This window comes from Gekko japonicus, unplaced genomic scaffold (genome assembly GCF_001447785.1).
Source record: "Gekko japonicus isolate JY-2015 unplaced genomic scaffold, Gekko_japonicus_V1.1 scaffold2857, whole genome shotgun sequence".
NCBI lineage: Eukaryota > Metazoa > Chordata > Lepidosauria > Squamata > Gekkonidae > Gekko > Gekko japonicus.
This window is the reverse complement of record NW_015163692.1, coordinates 66,372-79,941: the sequence shown is the minus strand read 5'-3', so window position 1 is coordinate 79,941 and position 13,570 is coordinate 66,372. Positions and strand designations below refer to the sequence as shown.

Below are 13,570 nucleotides of genomic sequence, written 5' to 3'. Positions count from 1 at the left end.
GTGAACAACAAATCAGCAGACACATAATGAAAGTGTTTTAACAGACGTGAGAACCAAAGAGGAATAGGAAGCTTTATATGGTCACCATTTTAATTCCGGGGGGGGGGGGACGGATGGACAGTGAAACAAAGAAATACGTCAAAATTGGTGACTAATGTGTAAGGCTGCAGCTGACGTATGGAGACTCCAGAAGGGTTTTCAAGGCAGGAGGCATTCAGAGGTGGTTTGCCATTGCCTGGCTTTGCGTAGCGACCCTGGACTGACTTCCTGGGGGGGGGGGCCCCCATCCAAACACAAGCCAAGGCTGACCCTGCTTATCTTCCAAGGTCTGACGAGATCAGGCCAGCCTGGGACCTCTGGGTCAGGTCAGCCCTACCATACAGGGTTGTTGTGTAGGGGGGAAACAGAGATAATGACCCTGTAATCTGCTCGGAGCCCCACAGAGGAAGGGTGCGATAAACTCTAAACCAAGAGGCTTCCACAGACCTTGGCTCATTGGGCTCAGCTGAGACTCACGTAGACAACTCTCTGTGAATTACAGTTTCTCAATTAGACAAAATGCAAACTGGGAATGGTTCCTGCAGACATCTTCCCAAATCGTGACCTTTCCAGCAATCCCAGCAGTACTCAAGAGCAGCTTTAGCGACAGTCCGTCAAAATGCTGCCTGGACACGAATTAACTTTGGGGAGGGGGGCGGAATCAGTAGAACGGCGCGAAGATCTCGTTTGCTAAAGAAAATCATTTCTCAGATCTGAGGTCTGGAGCCGTTGGGACTAACTGATGAGCCCTGTCAGAAAAGAGGGGGAAAGACGGTTAGAGGCTGGAGAAGGTCAGAACGAAAGGCTCAGCTGGGCAGTCTGGCGGGATTCTCACCCACCAGGCCAGAAAGGTTATGGGCCTCCTCCATTTTACGAAACGATTTCCTTCACATTTCAATTAAAGCACCGTCTGCTGGCACAGAAAAGAAGAAAGCTTCGACCGTGAAAATCTTCTTGGTCTCTCGGGGGCTCCCGGACTCGGATGGGACTGGCCCAGGGAAAGCCAATGCCACACTGAATGAGATTTACTCAGCTTCAACCATCTTTGAATGCAGCCAGAGTTCCAACAGCTCCCGTTCCCTGGTGGTGAAGGCGGGGGACTCAGCGGAGTACATGGGGAATGTTATGACAAGCCCTCCTTCTACTGGGCTGGGGAAAGGCCCCCACTGCTCCCTGGGAGAGATTTTTACATCCCCTCCCGTTTCTCCCCAATGCGGACCCAAAGCACCTTTCTGCTCCCTTCTCTCACCCTCCATTTTATCCACATAACAACCCTGTGAGGTAGGCCAGGCTCAGAGTGTGTGGCCGGCCCGAGGTCACCCAGGGAGCTTCCAGGATGGAGCAGGGATTCGAACCTGGGTCTCCTCACTCCCAGTCTGACACTTTAACCCCTACGCCACTTTGGATTTCATCAGTCTGCTCAACTGACGGCTCAAATAGTTACGGGAGGGTTCCCCCTCTGCCTACTGCCAAACGATGGTATCTCTCTCTCCCCCCCTCGTTTCTACCCAGTGTCCCAACCAATGTTCCCTCTAAGTTGTGGAGTCTTGTGAGCAGAAATTCTACTTTGTGAGTGACTACCATTAAAGTTGTGAGTGAGCAATTTGGCTGCTGCATAAATCAGTTTGCTCTGGAGCCATCCCTTCCTGAGCAGAGACAAAAATGCGTGAGCCGGAGGCTAAAAAACTGTGAGCTAGCTCACACTAACTCAGCTTAGAGGGAACACTGGTCCCAACTGATCGCAACACGGGGACCCCAACCCCCCAGTCTCCTTCCCCCTCCCCCTCCACCTGAGAGATCCTCCCCAGTGGAGGCTGCCTGTTGTCCCTCTTGCTCTGGGGAAGGTGGGTCTCCAGAGCGGATCCTGTGCCAGGCAGATCCAGACAGGCACCCCTCTGCACATGGGCATGGGCCCCAAAGTTCAGCTAAGGAGTGGGGCGGTTTGCCCCTTTAGGGAGTGCAGATTTCACTCTGGGACCCTTCAGGAGGTGGGAAGGGGGCCTCCGTCTGGGACCCACACCTGCAACAGAAACTCTTCTGTGTGTATCTTTCCCTTCCCTTAGAGTCCCCTCACAGGTGACGGTGTACCCGGAGAAGGTGGGGCTGTGGCAGCCCAATGCGCTCATCTGCCTAGCAAAGGAATTCTCCCCCCCCTCCCGTGAGCATCACCTAGCTGAAGAGGGGGCAGGAGGTGAAGGACCACGTGGAGGAGATGGATTTCTACCCTGAGACGGACAACTCCGTCCACAAGCTCTCCTAAACCTGACCTTAAAATGGCCGAAAGAGGAAGCTGCTGGTTTGAACCTTAACCCTGTCCTGAGCTCCCAAAGCAGCCTCGAGGCAGTCTCTCACCCACGCCTTCCATCTACGAGGCAGGGGGATCACATGACCGGCCTACCTCACAGGGCTGCTGGAAGGAAGACAGAGATACTGTACGTGAAGTGTTCAGGGAATGCCCACAAGAAATGCAAAGCCGCACTGTCTTTGCATGACCAGTTTCAAACTTTGGCCAGTTCCTTCATGCCAGGCAGGATTAAAAACAAAGTTATTGGAGGAGATGTACGGGCGGCCTTACCTGCAGCAGGTACCGTGGGGGCCGCTATGAAGAAAGAGAGAGAGAGAGACTGTCAAAGCCCTTTCAGGGGTGCTGATTTCTATGGTTTTCCGGTACTATGAACTCCCCCACCCCACAATAATTTCAGAAGAGCCCTGCTGGGTCAGACCAGTGAGGGTCCCTCTAGTCCAGCCTCCTGACTCACACAACAGTGGCCAGCCAGTTCCTCTGGAGGTCCAACCATCAGGGCAGAGAGGCTGAGGCCTCCCCCTGATGTTGCCTCCTGGCTCTGAGATTCAGAGGCCGACTGCCTCTGAATGTGGAGGTTCTCCTCAGTCACCAGGGCTAGTAGCCACTGATAGACTTCTCCTCCAGGAATCTATCTAGTCTCCTCTTTATAAGAACTCAGGACAAATAAGATCGGCACGAAGAGCCTCCCCCAGAAGTCCAGCTTGAATGCCAAACCAGACCAGGCGTCTAGTCCTCAAGATGACCCCTGGAGACGTGCAGAAGGACCCCGTTCTCAGTCTGTGGCTCCTCTACGATAATTCTTTAAAAAGCCGACAAGAGTCCCACATTCTGCAATATATTCCACCCCAGTTCACTCTTTTGTACCCATTAAGCGCACTTCTTGTTTTTACTGGGATGGGGGGCGGGGGGAGGCCTTGATGTAATAGCAGGAGACCAGCTAAGTACGCAGAACCCAAACCAGAACAGCCCGGGGAAGAAAGAGACTACTGACCACCACTACACCCTTAAGACCAGTTCTCTCGTTCTTAATGGGGGGGGTCCAGTTCAGATGGACCCCAGTGGGGAACGGAAGCTGGGAAAGTCCTGGGTGGTGGGAGGGAGGTTGCAGGGGGGCCCCCCAGTCCCCTTCAGCGCCTTCCCTGCTGTTGTCCCTCTCTCACACCAGCCACCCGTTCCCACCTCCTTACCTCGCCTGGTCTTCAGGTAGAAGGAGACTCCGGCAGCCCCAAAGACCACCCCGAGCACGGCCCCCACAGCCCCCGTCCACACTTTGCTCTGGGCAGAGTTCGACGACCGCGGCTCTGAGGAAAGAGAAGGAAATTTGTGTGAAAAGATGGCTCAGGGTCAGGCTGGGCCTCTCACATTCTAGATCTCACAAGGGGAGGGTTGGTCCATGAGGTAAGCAAAGGCACGGCACACCCCTCCTTCCGATCTCACAGTTCGCAGAGCCCAGGCTGGGCTGTGAGGTCCCCAAGCTTGTTTGTTCCTTAGATTTTTTTAGTCACCGCTCACCCAGAGGGTCTCGTGGCAACTTAGGAGGAAAGCAAATCCTGGCCTGCAGCCACCAACTCCAGAGGTAGGGAGGGTGTGTGTCGGGGACAGAGGAACTGCGTTTAGATAGTATTTATATTCTGCCCAGGTTGTGTTGCTGTGCTTGTTTATTTTCTGTGCCTAACCTTGTACATAGTTTAAATAAATCTTTTTGAGTTAGAAAGCCTGGTAGTGCCTTGACCACATAGTCCTCCCTGCTCAGCACGTTACCAGAGGCTAAAGGGAGGCCAGGGGGCCCAAACGAGCCCAAATAGGGAGTGTAGCCAACTCTCCAGGGGGCGCCAAAGATTCACGTATCCACTTTCCCGGGTTGCGGAATCAGCCAGAGGGGTCTCACTGTCCCTCTAGGAAGACGGTGTCAAGCCAGTGAGTGGTGGCAGCGACAGAGGAAGGAAATAGTCCCACCAGGCAGGGTGGGAAGGCAAAAACAGGGGCTTGTGAGCCACAGAGCGGCTATTCAGTCTCCCAGGGCTGAGGGTGGCCCCCCATTTTGCCACACACTGTATAAGCTTTCGTGTGCAAGTACTTGATGAAGTGAACCTGCAAACAAATGTTTATACCGTGAATAAAACTTTGTTGATCTCAAAGGTGCCACCGGATGCAGACTTTCTTCTGTCTTCAGGGTAATTCCCTCTAAGCTGAGTTAGTGTGAGCTAGCTCACAGTTTTTTAGCCTCCAGCTCACAGATTTTTTTGTCTTGGCTCAGGAAGGGGATGGCTCCAGAGGAAATCGCTCGCTCCCAACTTTCGCTCACAAAATAGAATTTTTGCTCACAAGACTCCACAGCTTAGAGGGAACATTGAATGTGAGGATGTACAAATCCAGTTCAGGGATCCCTGGTGAACAGCAAGGATGTGCCATGGGGACTGAGGGACACCTCGGAAACCTTTCTTCGCCCTTCTCTCCCCCTCCTGTTTCCGTTCCATCTTCCTTGCCAAACACAAAAGAATGTCTTTGCAGGATCAGCACTTGATCTGACACCAGGCCTTCCAGCCGGTATCCTCCCTGGGAAGCCTCTGCTGGGCCCACTCAAACTCCGAGCTCCACAGAGCTGACAGAGGACCTTGGGACTCCCACCCACTGTGCAGGATTGTGGGTTCCTGGGAAACGGGGAAGACCGCCGGTCTCTTACCCCACTGCACGATGATGGGCTCCTTCAGGCTGCTGTGCTCCACCTGGCAGGCGTAGAGGTCTCCCCGCTGGGGCACCGTCTCCAGCATCGCCTGGTTCAGGAAGGTCCAGTCTCCATTCTGGACCTCATCCGCGTACCCCACCCCTTCCGTCTGCTCCTGCCCGTTCTTCAGCCACTTGAAACGAACCCCCGAGGGGTAATATCCTGTCGCGGTGCAGAGCAGGAGGCTGTGGTGGGCCAGGGGCCCTGCCTTGGTGTGGGTGATCTTCACTGTGGGCTGATCTGAAGGAGGGAGAGAAAAAGGGAGAGAACTTCAGAGACACAGGAGAACCAGAGAAGCACAGACAGATCAAGAAGACGGAGAGGCTATCATGTCTGCAGCAGCAGCTATATTTCGAAAGACACAACCCCCCGGGTACTCTCACCCACCAGCACAGCCGATAAACCACTCATCCACCTTCCAGTCCCTGCATAAAACCTGTAGACACAAACACACAAAGGCATCTCTCTCTCCCTCCTTCTTCCCAAACACTAGGAGCTGCTTTGCAGGATCAGACCCCCATCCATCCAGGCCGGCATTCTCTCCCTGATAACAGTGGGCCCGAAGCCTCCCAGAACTGACCTGCAGGGTCAATCTGAACTCCCCGGAAGGCCCTTTTGATAGGGGGGAACTTGCAGTTACTGCTACCACATAGATATATCTTTCTTGGACCTATGGCTGCTGATGTACCTATCACGTATGACTATCATGAATGTGACACAGGCCAAACTTGAACTGGCTAGATTTGAACCAACGTACCGATCCAAATTCCTCCCCCTTTTCTCTATCTCTGGGGTCAGGAAGCTCACAGAAAGCTCCTGGGGTCAGGAAGTCAAGAAAGCTGGTTTCAGATACCAGATCCATTTTAATTCTGAAAGCGACACCACTAACTTCTGGAATGTATAAACATCCCCTAAGGCAGAAATCATGTACAGAGTTATCGGTACCACCAGAAGTCCACAGCACAAGCAGAGTCCCGAAGCCTCCTGGGAAACAGAACCAAAGATTCATTCAACTCTACTTTGCTGTAGAAATTAAAGTCACGTAGAGGTTTAACAGAGGTCTGGGGCTCATTGCAGACCCTGACTCTGCCACAGAAGGCACAGAAAATGCATGAAAAAAAGAACAATTATCCAAGGTCATTTTCGGTTTCGATGGGTTTTTTTCCCGATGGAAAAATTGGGAATTTGAGGAACCACTGGAAATGCTGGTAAGAAATACTTATCTTTTGGCATGATTGAAATCCTTTTAAAGAGAAGATATTACTTACTCCAAATAGGAAGGTATGAGGGACCGGGGCTATGAAGGGCTTTCAATGTGACAGCCAGACCCTTGAACTGAGCCCAGCAGTTGGCAGAATGGGAGTCATATGCCTGCTCCACCAAGCTCCCAGTAATAACCAAGCTGCGGCCTTCTGTACCAACTGGAGTCTCCGAATTCCCTTTGAGGGGAGACCCATAGAAAGTGCATTACAGTAGTCTAGTCTCAATGTTACTGTGGCATGGACCCAGGTAGCCAGATCAGCCATATCCAGGGAAGGGGCCATCTGGAAGAAGGCGTTTGTGCCAGCTACATTAGTTTGTTTCTCCAGCAGTAGTGCTGGACCCAGGCACGTAACTGAGTCTCCAAGGGTCAGTGGAACTGCGCTGAACATGGGGAGCTCAATGCCCTTCAAGATCTCTGCCTTCCAAGCCAGCATTACAAACCAACTGACACCAAGCTCTTCAACCAAGCTCTTCAAAAGAGCATTAGAAGAGCCCTGCCGGATCAGACCAGCGAGGGTCCACCTAGTCCAGCATCCTACCTCACACAGCGGTAAACAGGGCAGGCACTCATTAGCATAACAGGCCACACCCAACAGCAGAAACTCATTAGCATATTATACCACACTGCATAGCTCATTAGCATATTAAGCCACCCCCATGCCTTCCCTTGGCTTCCCTTCGACAGGCCGGGGAAGGGACAGGGAGGCATTTAAATGCCTCCCCGATCCTTCCAGCCTTCCAGCTCCCCCCCCTCGGCCTGCCCACCTCGGAGTTACCGGGGGGTCACTCTCCTGGCCTTCCCTCTGTAGCCATGCATGCGCAGAGGTTTTTGCTGTAGTGGGCGTGGCCAACTCTGAAGCCAGCCGGAACTCCGTTCCTGTGTGTTCCTGCCCAAAAATAGCCCTGACGGTAAACCAGTTCTTCTGGATGACCAACAACTGGGCATACAGGCTGAGGCCTACATCAGAAGAGCCAAGCTGGATCAGACCAGTGAGGGTCCTTCTAGTCCAGCATCTTGTCTCACCCGGTGGGCAGCCGGTTCCTCCAGATGGCCAAAGACAGGGCACACACAGAGGTTGAGGCCTTCCCTTGATAAGGACACAAGAAGAGCTCTGCTGGATCAGGCCACCGAGGGTCCATGTAGTCCAGCCTCCTGTCTCACAGAGTGGTCAGCCAGTTCTTCCTGATGGCCAACTGCTGGGCACAGAAGCTGAGGCCTTCCCCTGATGTTGCCTCCTGGCTCTGGGATGCAGAGATTGAGTGCCTCTGAATGTAGAGGTTCCCCTCAGTCACCATGGCTATTAGCCATTGATAGACTTATCCTCCATGAATCTATCTAATCCCCCTTTAAAGCTGTTTATTCCTGTGGACATCTGTGATGGGCAGCCCTTAAAACAGGACTCAAGAGGTGAAGAGTTAAACGTCCACAAGAATGGAGAGCTTTGAGTGTCAGGCGACTCCAAGCATTCTGATTGGGCGGCTCCAGCTAGGGATTTCTCCAAATATTCTATTTCCCTCTCTCTCAGCACCCAGCTAATAAAATTCCTCCCCTGGTTTGCGTGAAGAGAGACGATCCTGTACCTTCACTGTTGACTATCTGCTCTGAGGAAGAACTGAGTGGAAGAACAGAGTCTGAGCCTGTGCTGGAAGCGGTTTGCTTCACACAGACATGAGAACTGGGAGCGAGACCTGGCTGGGTTGTCGGGCAGTGAGATGAGACTCCCATTCAGGCCAAAGGGAAGGAGAGACCTCTTCTAGGGAAATAAGAATCTCTGCCCAGTTAAACAGGGAGAGTTATCTCTGGGAAATAGAGATCAATGAACGATAGAGTCGCAGAGTTGGAAGGGATCTCCAGGGTCATCTAGTCCAACCCCCTGCACAATGCAGGAAATTCACAAATACCCCCCCACACACAAACACCCAGTCACCCCTGTTCTGCCCAGAAGATAGCAAAAAACCTCCAGGATCTCCAGCCAAACTGGCCTGGAGAAAAATTGCTTCCTGACCCCACAGTGGCGATCAACCTTTCCCTGGGCGCATAAGAAAGGGCCACGAGAACCAAGCACTGAGGCAACCCTTCCTGCCCTCCCTCTCATGATCTGCCCGAGTTCCCAGAATCAGCACTGCTGTCAGGTGGCCATCTAGCCTCTGTTTGAAAACCTCCACAGGAGGAGAGCCCACCACCTCCCGAGGAAGCCTGTTCCACTGAGGAACCGCTCTGTCAGGAAGTTCCTCCTGATGTTTAGCCGAAAACTCTTCTGATTTAATTTCAACCCGTTGGTTCTTGCCCGACCTTCTGGGGCGACAGAAAACAACTTTGTACCATCTCCTATTATGACAGTCCTTCAAGTACTTGAAGATGGTGATCGTATCACTGCTCAGTCATCTCCTTTCCAGGCTAAACCTACCCATCTCCTTCCGCCTTTCCTCAGAGGACTTGGTCTCCAGACCCCTCATCATCTTCGTTGCCCCCCTCTGGACACTTTCCAGCTTGTTTATAGCCTTCTTACTTATTTTTTTACGTATTTATATTTATTGGCTTCTATGACCAAAGGTCTTAAGCTCAATTATAAAAGATGAATGTACAACATTAGCCTTATAGCCTTCTTAAATTGTGGTGCCCAAAACTGATCACAATGCTCTAGGTGAGGGGGTCTACCCAGAGAAAAGTGATACCATCACTTCGCGTGATCTGGACACTGTACTTCTGTTGATGCAGCCCAAAATCATATTTGCCTTTTTAGCTACTGCATCACACTGCTGACTCCTGTTCAGTGGATGGTCTACTAAGACCCCAAGATCCATTTTGCACATGCTACTGCCAAGAGTTTACATTCATCCCCATTGAAAGCAGGCCCGTAGCCATGAATTTCTAAGTCGGGGGGCATTTTAATTCCTTGGGGGCACTGGGGTACTGGCTGATTTGATTAAAAATAATTTAACTGCTGGCTTCTCGGTGCCCTCTGCCTGGCTGTCGGCTTGGCCTTCCTTGAGCTTGGGCATCTTGTGCCAGTTTGGTGTCGTGGTTAAGTGCGCTGACTCTGATCTGGGAGAACCGGGTTTGATTCCCCACTCCTCCACATGCACCTGCTGGATGGCCTTGGGCAAGCCATAGTTCTGTCAGAGCTGTCCTTGAAAGGGCAGCTCTCGAAAGAGCTCTCTCAGCCCCACCTACATCACAGGATGTCTGTTGTGGGGAGGAGAAGGGAAAGGAGTTTGTAGGCCGCTCTGAGACCCCTTTGGGTAGTGAAGGGTGGGGTATAAACCCAATCTCTTCTTCTCCTCTTCCTGCTCCCTGGCACTCCCCTCCACCCACCCCAGCTGCCAGCCAGCCTGTTTGCCTTCCCCCAGTGCAGAAAAGATGCTCCGGAGGTTGCTGCCGGGATGAGGGTGGGGAGAGAAAGCACCGGCTTCCCCCAGCTTGGGAAGGGAGGAGTTGGCTGGTGGCCATGGGACCCAGAGTGGGAGGGGACTCAGTCTGTCCACCACTTCCTGGACCACAGCGGGCCAGGGAGGATAAAAAGAGCACTGGCCTGGCTTCTCTCTCTCTCTCTGCAGCTCCAAGCCCCCAGGCCACCCCCGGGTATCCATGCCAGGATGGAGTCAGGCCAAGTCATGGAGGTGGGGGTGAGGAGTGGCCCAGAGAAAGGGGGAAGGCAAGGAGGACCGGCGGCCCTGGAAGTGCAGGGGGAGTTTGGGGCGGCCACTGCATCTTGCCAGAGAGCTGGGGGACTGGGCTAAAAGCAAGTCGCAGGGCCATGACAGGAAGTCAGGGGGGCAGGCCCCGAAATCCCCCACTGTAGCCACGGGTCTGATCGAAAGTTTCTTTGTTTTCGCCAGTTTCCCATACTGTCAAGATCATCTTGTCTCCTGACCCCTTGTGAAGGGAAACTGCTTGGGGGACACCTCAAGAGCTAGAGAGAAAACTGGGATTAAAAGGAAGGGAGTTAGGTATCGAAGGAAGGGTACCAGACTCAAGGAATTAGGAGGAGGAACAGGGAAATCTATTGAGAAGCATTGTAGTGTTTGGAAAACACAGGTGGGGGGGAACCCTCTTGATACTAGGAATTCAATAACAAAGGAAATAATCTTCATTAGCTCTATATAAAGAATCACCATCTGTACAACCCCGGATTTTTGCCTCAAAGTTAACAACTCCTCATTCCCCCTGACCTCCCCCTGTCATTTAAATTAAATCTTCAGTTTGGTTTGAGTTTGGCATCCTCTCCAGGGCCCTTGGAAGGGGTCCAACCCAAGAGGGCGCCTCATTCTTCAGTGGGATTCCAGGCAACGCTCCCTCTAAGCTGTGGAGTTTAGTGAACAAAACTTCTAATTTGTGAGCTCCTGGCATTCAAGTTGTGAGCGGGCGATTTGGCTACTGCTGCCTAAATTAGTTTGCTCTGGAGCCACATCCTTCCTGAGCAGAGACAAAAATGTGTGTGAGCTGGAGGCTAAAGAACTGTGAGCTGGCTCACAGGAACTCAGCTTAGCGGGAGCCCTGGTTCCAGGGCTGGGGGGGTAGATGCCAAATTGTATCTCCGGGACAAAGGGAGGGACCGGCGGTCTTTGAAAAGGCAAAGCAGAAGACCAGGTGACTTGGGGGCTGCGCAGTCGCGGAAGGGAACAAAATGTCGGAGGGGGGGGGAACCCACCGCGGAGGGAGGGAAAATTGCCGGGAGTGGGGGTGGGAGGGTTGTCGCCTGGTCCCCGTCCCAATTCACTCCCTCCTCTGGCCGCCAAGGTCCCCCCCCCTTGGGAATCACCCCCCCCCAAAGCCGCGCTTCCTTTCGTCCCTCCCTGAGCCGCGTTTTGTTTCAGAAAAGGGGGGGGGTGTTTGGGGTCCTACGAGGGTCCGGCTTCTACCTCTGCCGCCCCCCGCCGCGTCGCCGCTGTGGATGGGGAGGGGAAAGCCCCCCCCCCCGCCTGGCTCCCCTTCAGACACCCACGCCCCCCAGCCCGCGCTCACCCTTCCTGGTGAGGGTGATGCCGTCGCTCTCTTCGACCCCGTAGTTGTAGCGGCAGAAGCGCTCCACCCCGGCCCGCATGTAGTCCAGGAGCTCCTTCTGGCTGTTCCAGTATCGGGCGTCGGGCTCGCCCAGCGGGGTGAGGGCCTCGTACTCTCCGCGGCGGCTGTCGAAGCGCGCGATCTCCTCCCGCCCGTAGATGTACCTGTACATGAAGCGGACCTCCCCGCGAGTCCCGTCGGCGAAGCGGCACTCGTGCTTGTCCTGGGCCAGGAAGTGGGCGGCTGCGGGGACAGAGACGGGGCGGGGGGAGAAGCGAGTCACTCCGGGGGCCCTCCCTCTCCCCCCAACTGGCCGTGGCGCACCAGTGTTCCCTCTAAGCGGAGCTAGTGTGAGCCAGCTCACCGTTTTTCAGCCCCCGGCTCACACGTTTCTGTCTCCGCTCAGGAAGGATGGATGGGGCTCCAGAGCCGACTAAGCGATGCCGCAGCCCAATCGCTCGCTCACAACGCTAATGCCAGGAGCGCACCAAGTGGGATTTTTGCCCACAAGACTCCACAGTTTAGAGGGAGCGTCGGGTGGGCCCCTCGGAGGCCAGCCCCGTTTGATTCTGGGAGGAGACGCGTGCAGGACGGAGTCAAGCACGAAGCTTGAGCCCAGGGGAACCTTGAAGGCCAACAAAGTTTGATTGGAAGCAAAAGCTTTTGTGCCAAGCACACTTTATTTATGTATTTGTTTGGATTCATATCCCTCCCTCCCTGCGGGCTCAGGGCAGGTTCCAACAATATAAAATGCAGTAGGATTAAAACCAGATTAAGAATAACAGTATAAAATAAGATTACTCTGAGGTCCCATGTCAACTCTAGTAAAAACCATGTCAACCCTCGTGGAAACCAGGTATCAAAGTGGTTTATTTTATTTTATTTATTTATTTTAATTATTATATTTCTACCCCGTCCTCCCCGCGAACAGGCTCAGGGCGGCTCACAATAGGGCACCACGTGCCACTATATTTAGTTATTTTTTAATTTATTTTTGGATTTATACCCCACCCTCCGCAGAACGGGCTCAGGGAGGCTAACAGATGAGGCACATATGCCAAGGTGAATACAATTAAACACAGAATAAAGAAGTCATATACAACAAAAACAATACAAAACAATGAAACACATAAAAACAACCATTATCAAAATAAAATGCTCAGTGGTGTTATCAAGCATTCAGTCAGAGCAAGATGGTGGCCTGTAGATGAAGCTCCGAGCCCGATTCGGCGGCTAAGATGGCATTCAAATATTAAGGCCTTCAGGGATCCAGGCCACTGATGGGGCTGGCCAGAAGGGGGTTTATGCCCGCTGCCTCAACCAAAAGCCCGGTGGTTAGGGTTAGGGTCTGCTCAGACACAACAGGCTTGAATGGTTGCATGTGGATTCTGGTTGTATTTGCTTTCTCCAAGGACTATGTCTTTTGACGTCTGGCTATTGTTAGTGTCATAAAAAGCAAGTGTCACAACTTAGGTGGGACCGCACTGTCCTAGACGTGACCTCTCTCCGTTCTTTAATTAAAAAGAAAAAAAAGTATTTATTTGATATTGCTCCCTGAATTAAGTAGCAGTTACACACGCACACTTCTTCGGATCCTTCTTTGTCCGTGCACACGAAAGCTTGTACCCAGAATAAAACTTTGTTGGTCTTCAGGGTGCTGCTGGACTATAAATTCAGAAAGAGACAGGCGAATGGATGAGTTTGGGAGGGGGATGAATTCCACAGCTGTCCCCCTCTCAATAATAAGTTATGCTAATGAGCTCCTGCACCTCTTTGTCTACAAAATGACCCCTGGAGCTCCACGACTGTGCCTACCGGAGCCTTCTCCGTTGCAGCCCCACCTGGTGGGCTGGAGGGTTCGCAGCACTTCTATCATTCCACAGAAAAGGTCAAAGGGAATGTTTCGAGAGGATGCTTTTCCAGAGGGGCGAGGGGCATCGTCTGTGGCACTGTTCATTATCTTCTTCCTGCAACATTGTTTTCTAGCTTTGGGTGATCCAGAGTCAGGAGGGCAGCCATGTTGGTGAAGGCCAGGTGTGTGCTGGAGGCTCACGTCTTTGCACGCTGAATATCCCGGCAAAGTTTGATTCAAAGTATAAGCGTTCGTGTCCAAGCACACTTCTTCCCAATACAGTGGAAGTGTGCTTGCACACAAAAGGGTACACTCTGACTCAAACTTTGCTGGGAGAGTGGTTGGACATAGCTCTGCCTACAGAGACCCCCACAGGAGATT

At 52.7% G+C, this 13,570-nt stretch overlaps 1 protein-coding gene across 1 annotated transcript in view; it reads right to left on the bottom strand.

Annotated features, from left to right (window-relative positions):
- Positions 1–287: 287 nt before the first annotated feature.
- The window catches only part of LOC107107483 (H-2 class II histocompatibility antigen, E-S beta chain-like), a 17,085-nt gene continuing 3,802 nt past the window's right edge, over positions 288–13,570 (bottom strand). Inside the window, exons 3-7 of the mRNA XM_015407790.1 lie at positions 11,299–11,580; positions 5,028–5,309; positions 3,532–3,645; positions 2,615–2,638; positions 288–788 (exon numbers count right to left, since the gene is read on the bottom strand). Coding sequence (XP_015263276.1) covers positions 775–788; positions 2,615–2,638; positions 3,532–3,645; positions 5,028–5,309; positions 11,299–11,580 — 716 coding nt within the window. The 3' untranslated portion in view covers positions 288–774. The remainder of the gene's footprint in view (positions 789–2,614; positions 2,639–3,531; positions 3,646–5,027; positions 5,310–11,298; positions 11,581–13,570) is intronic.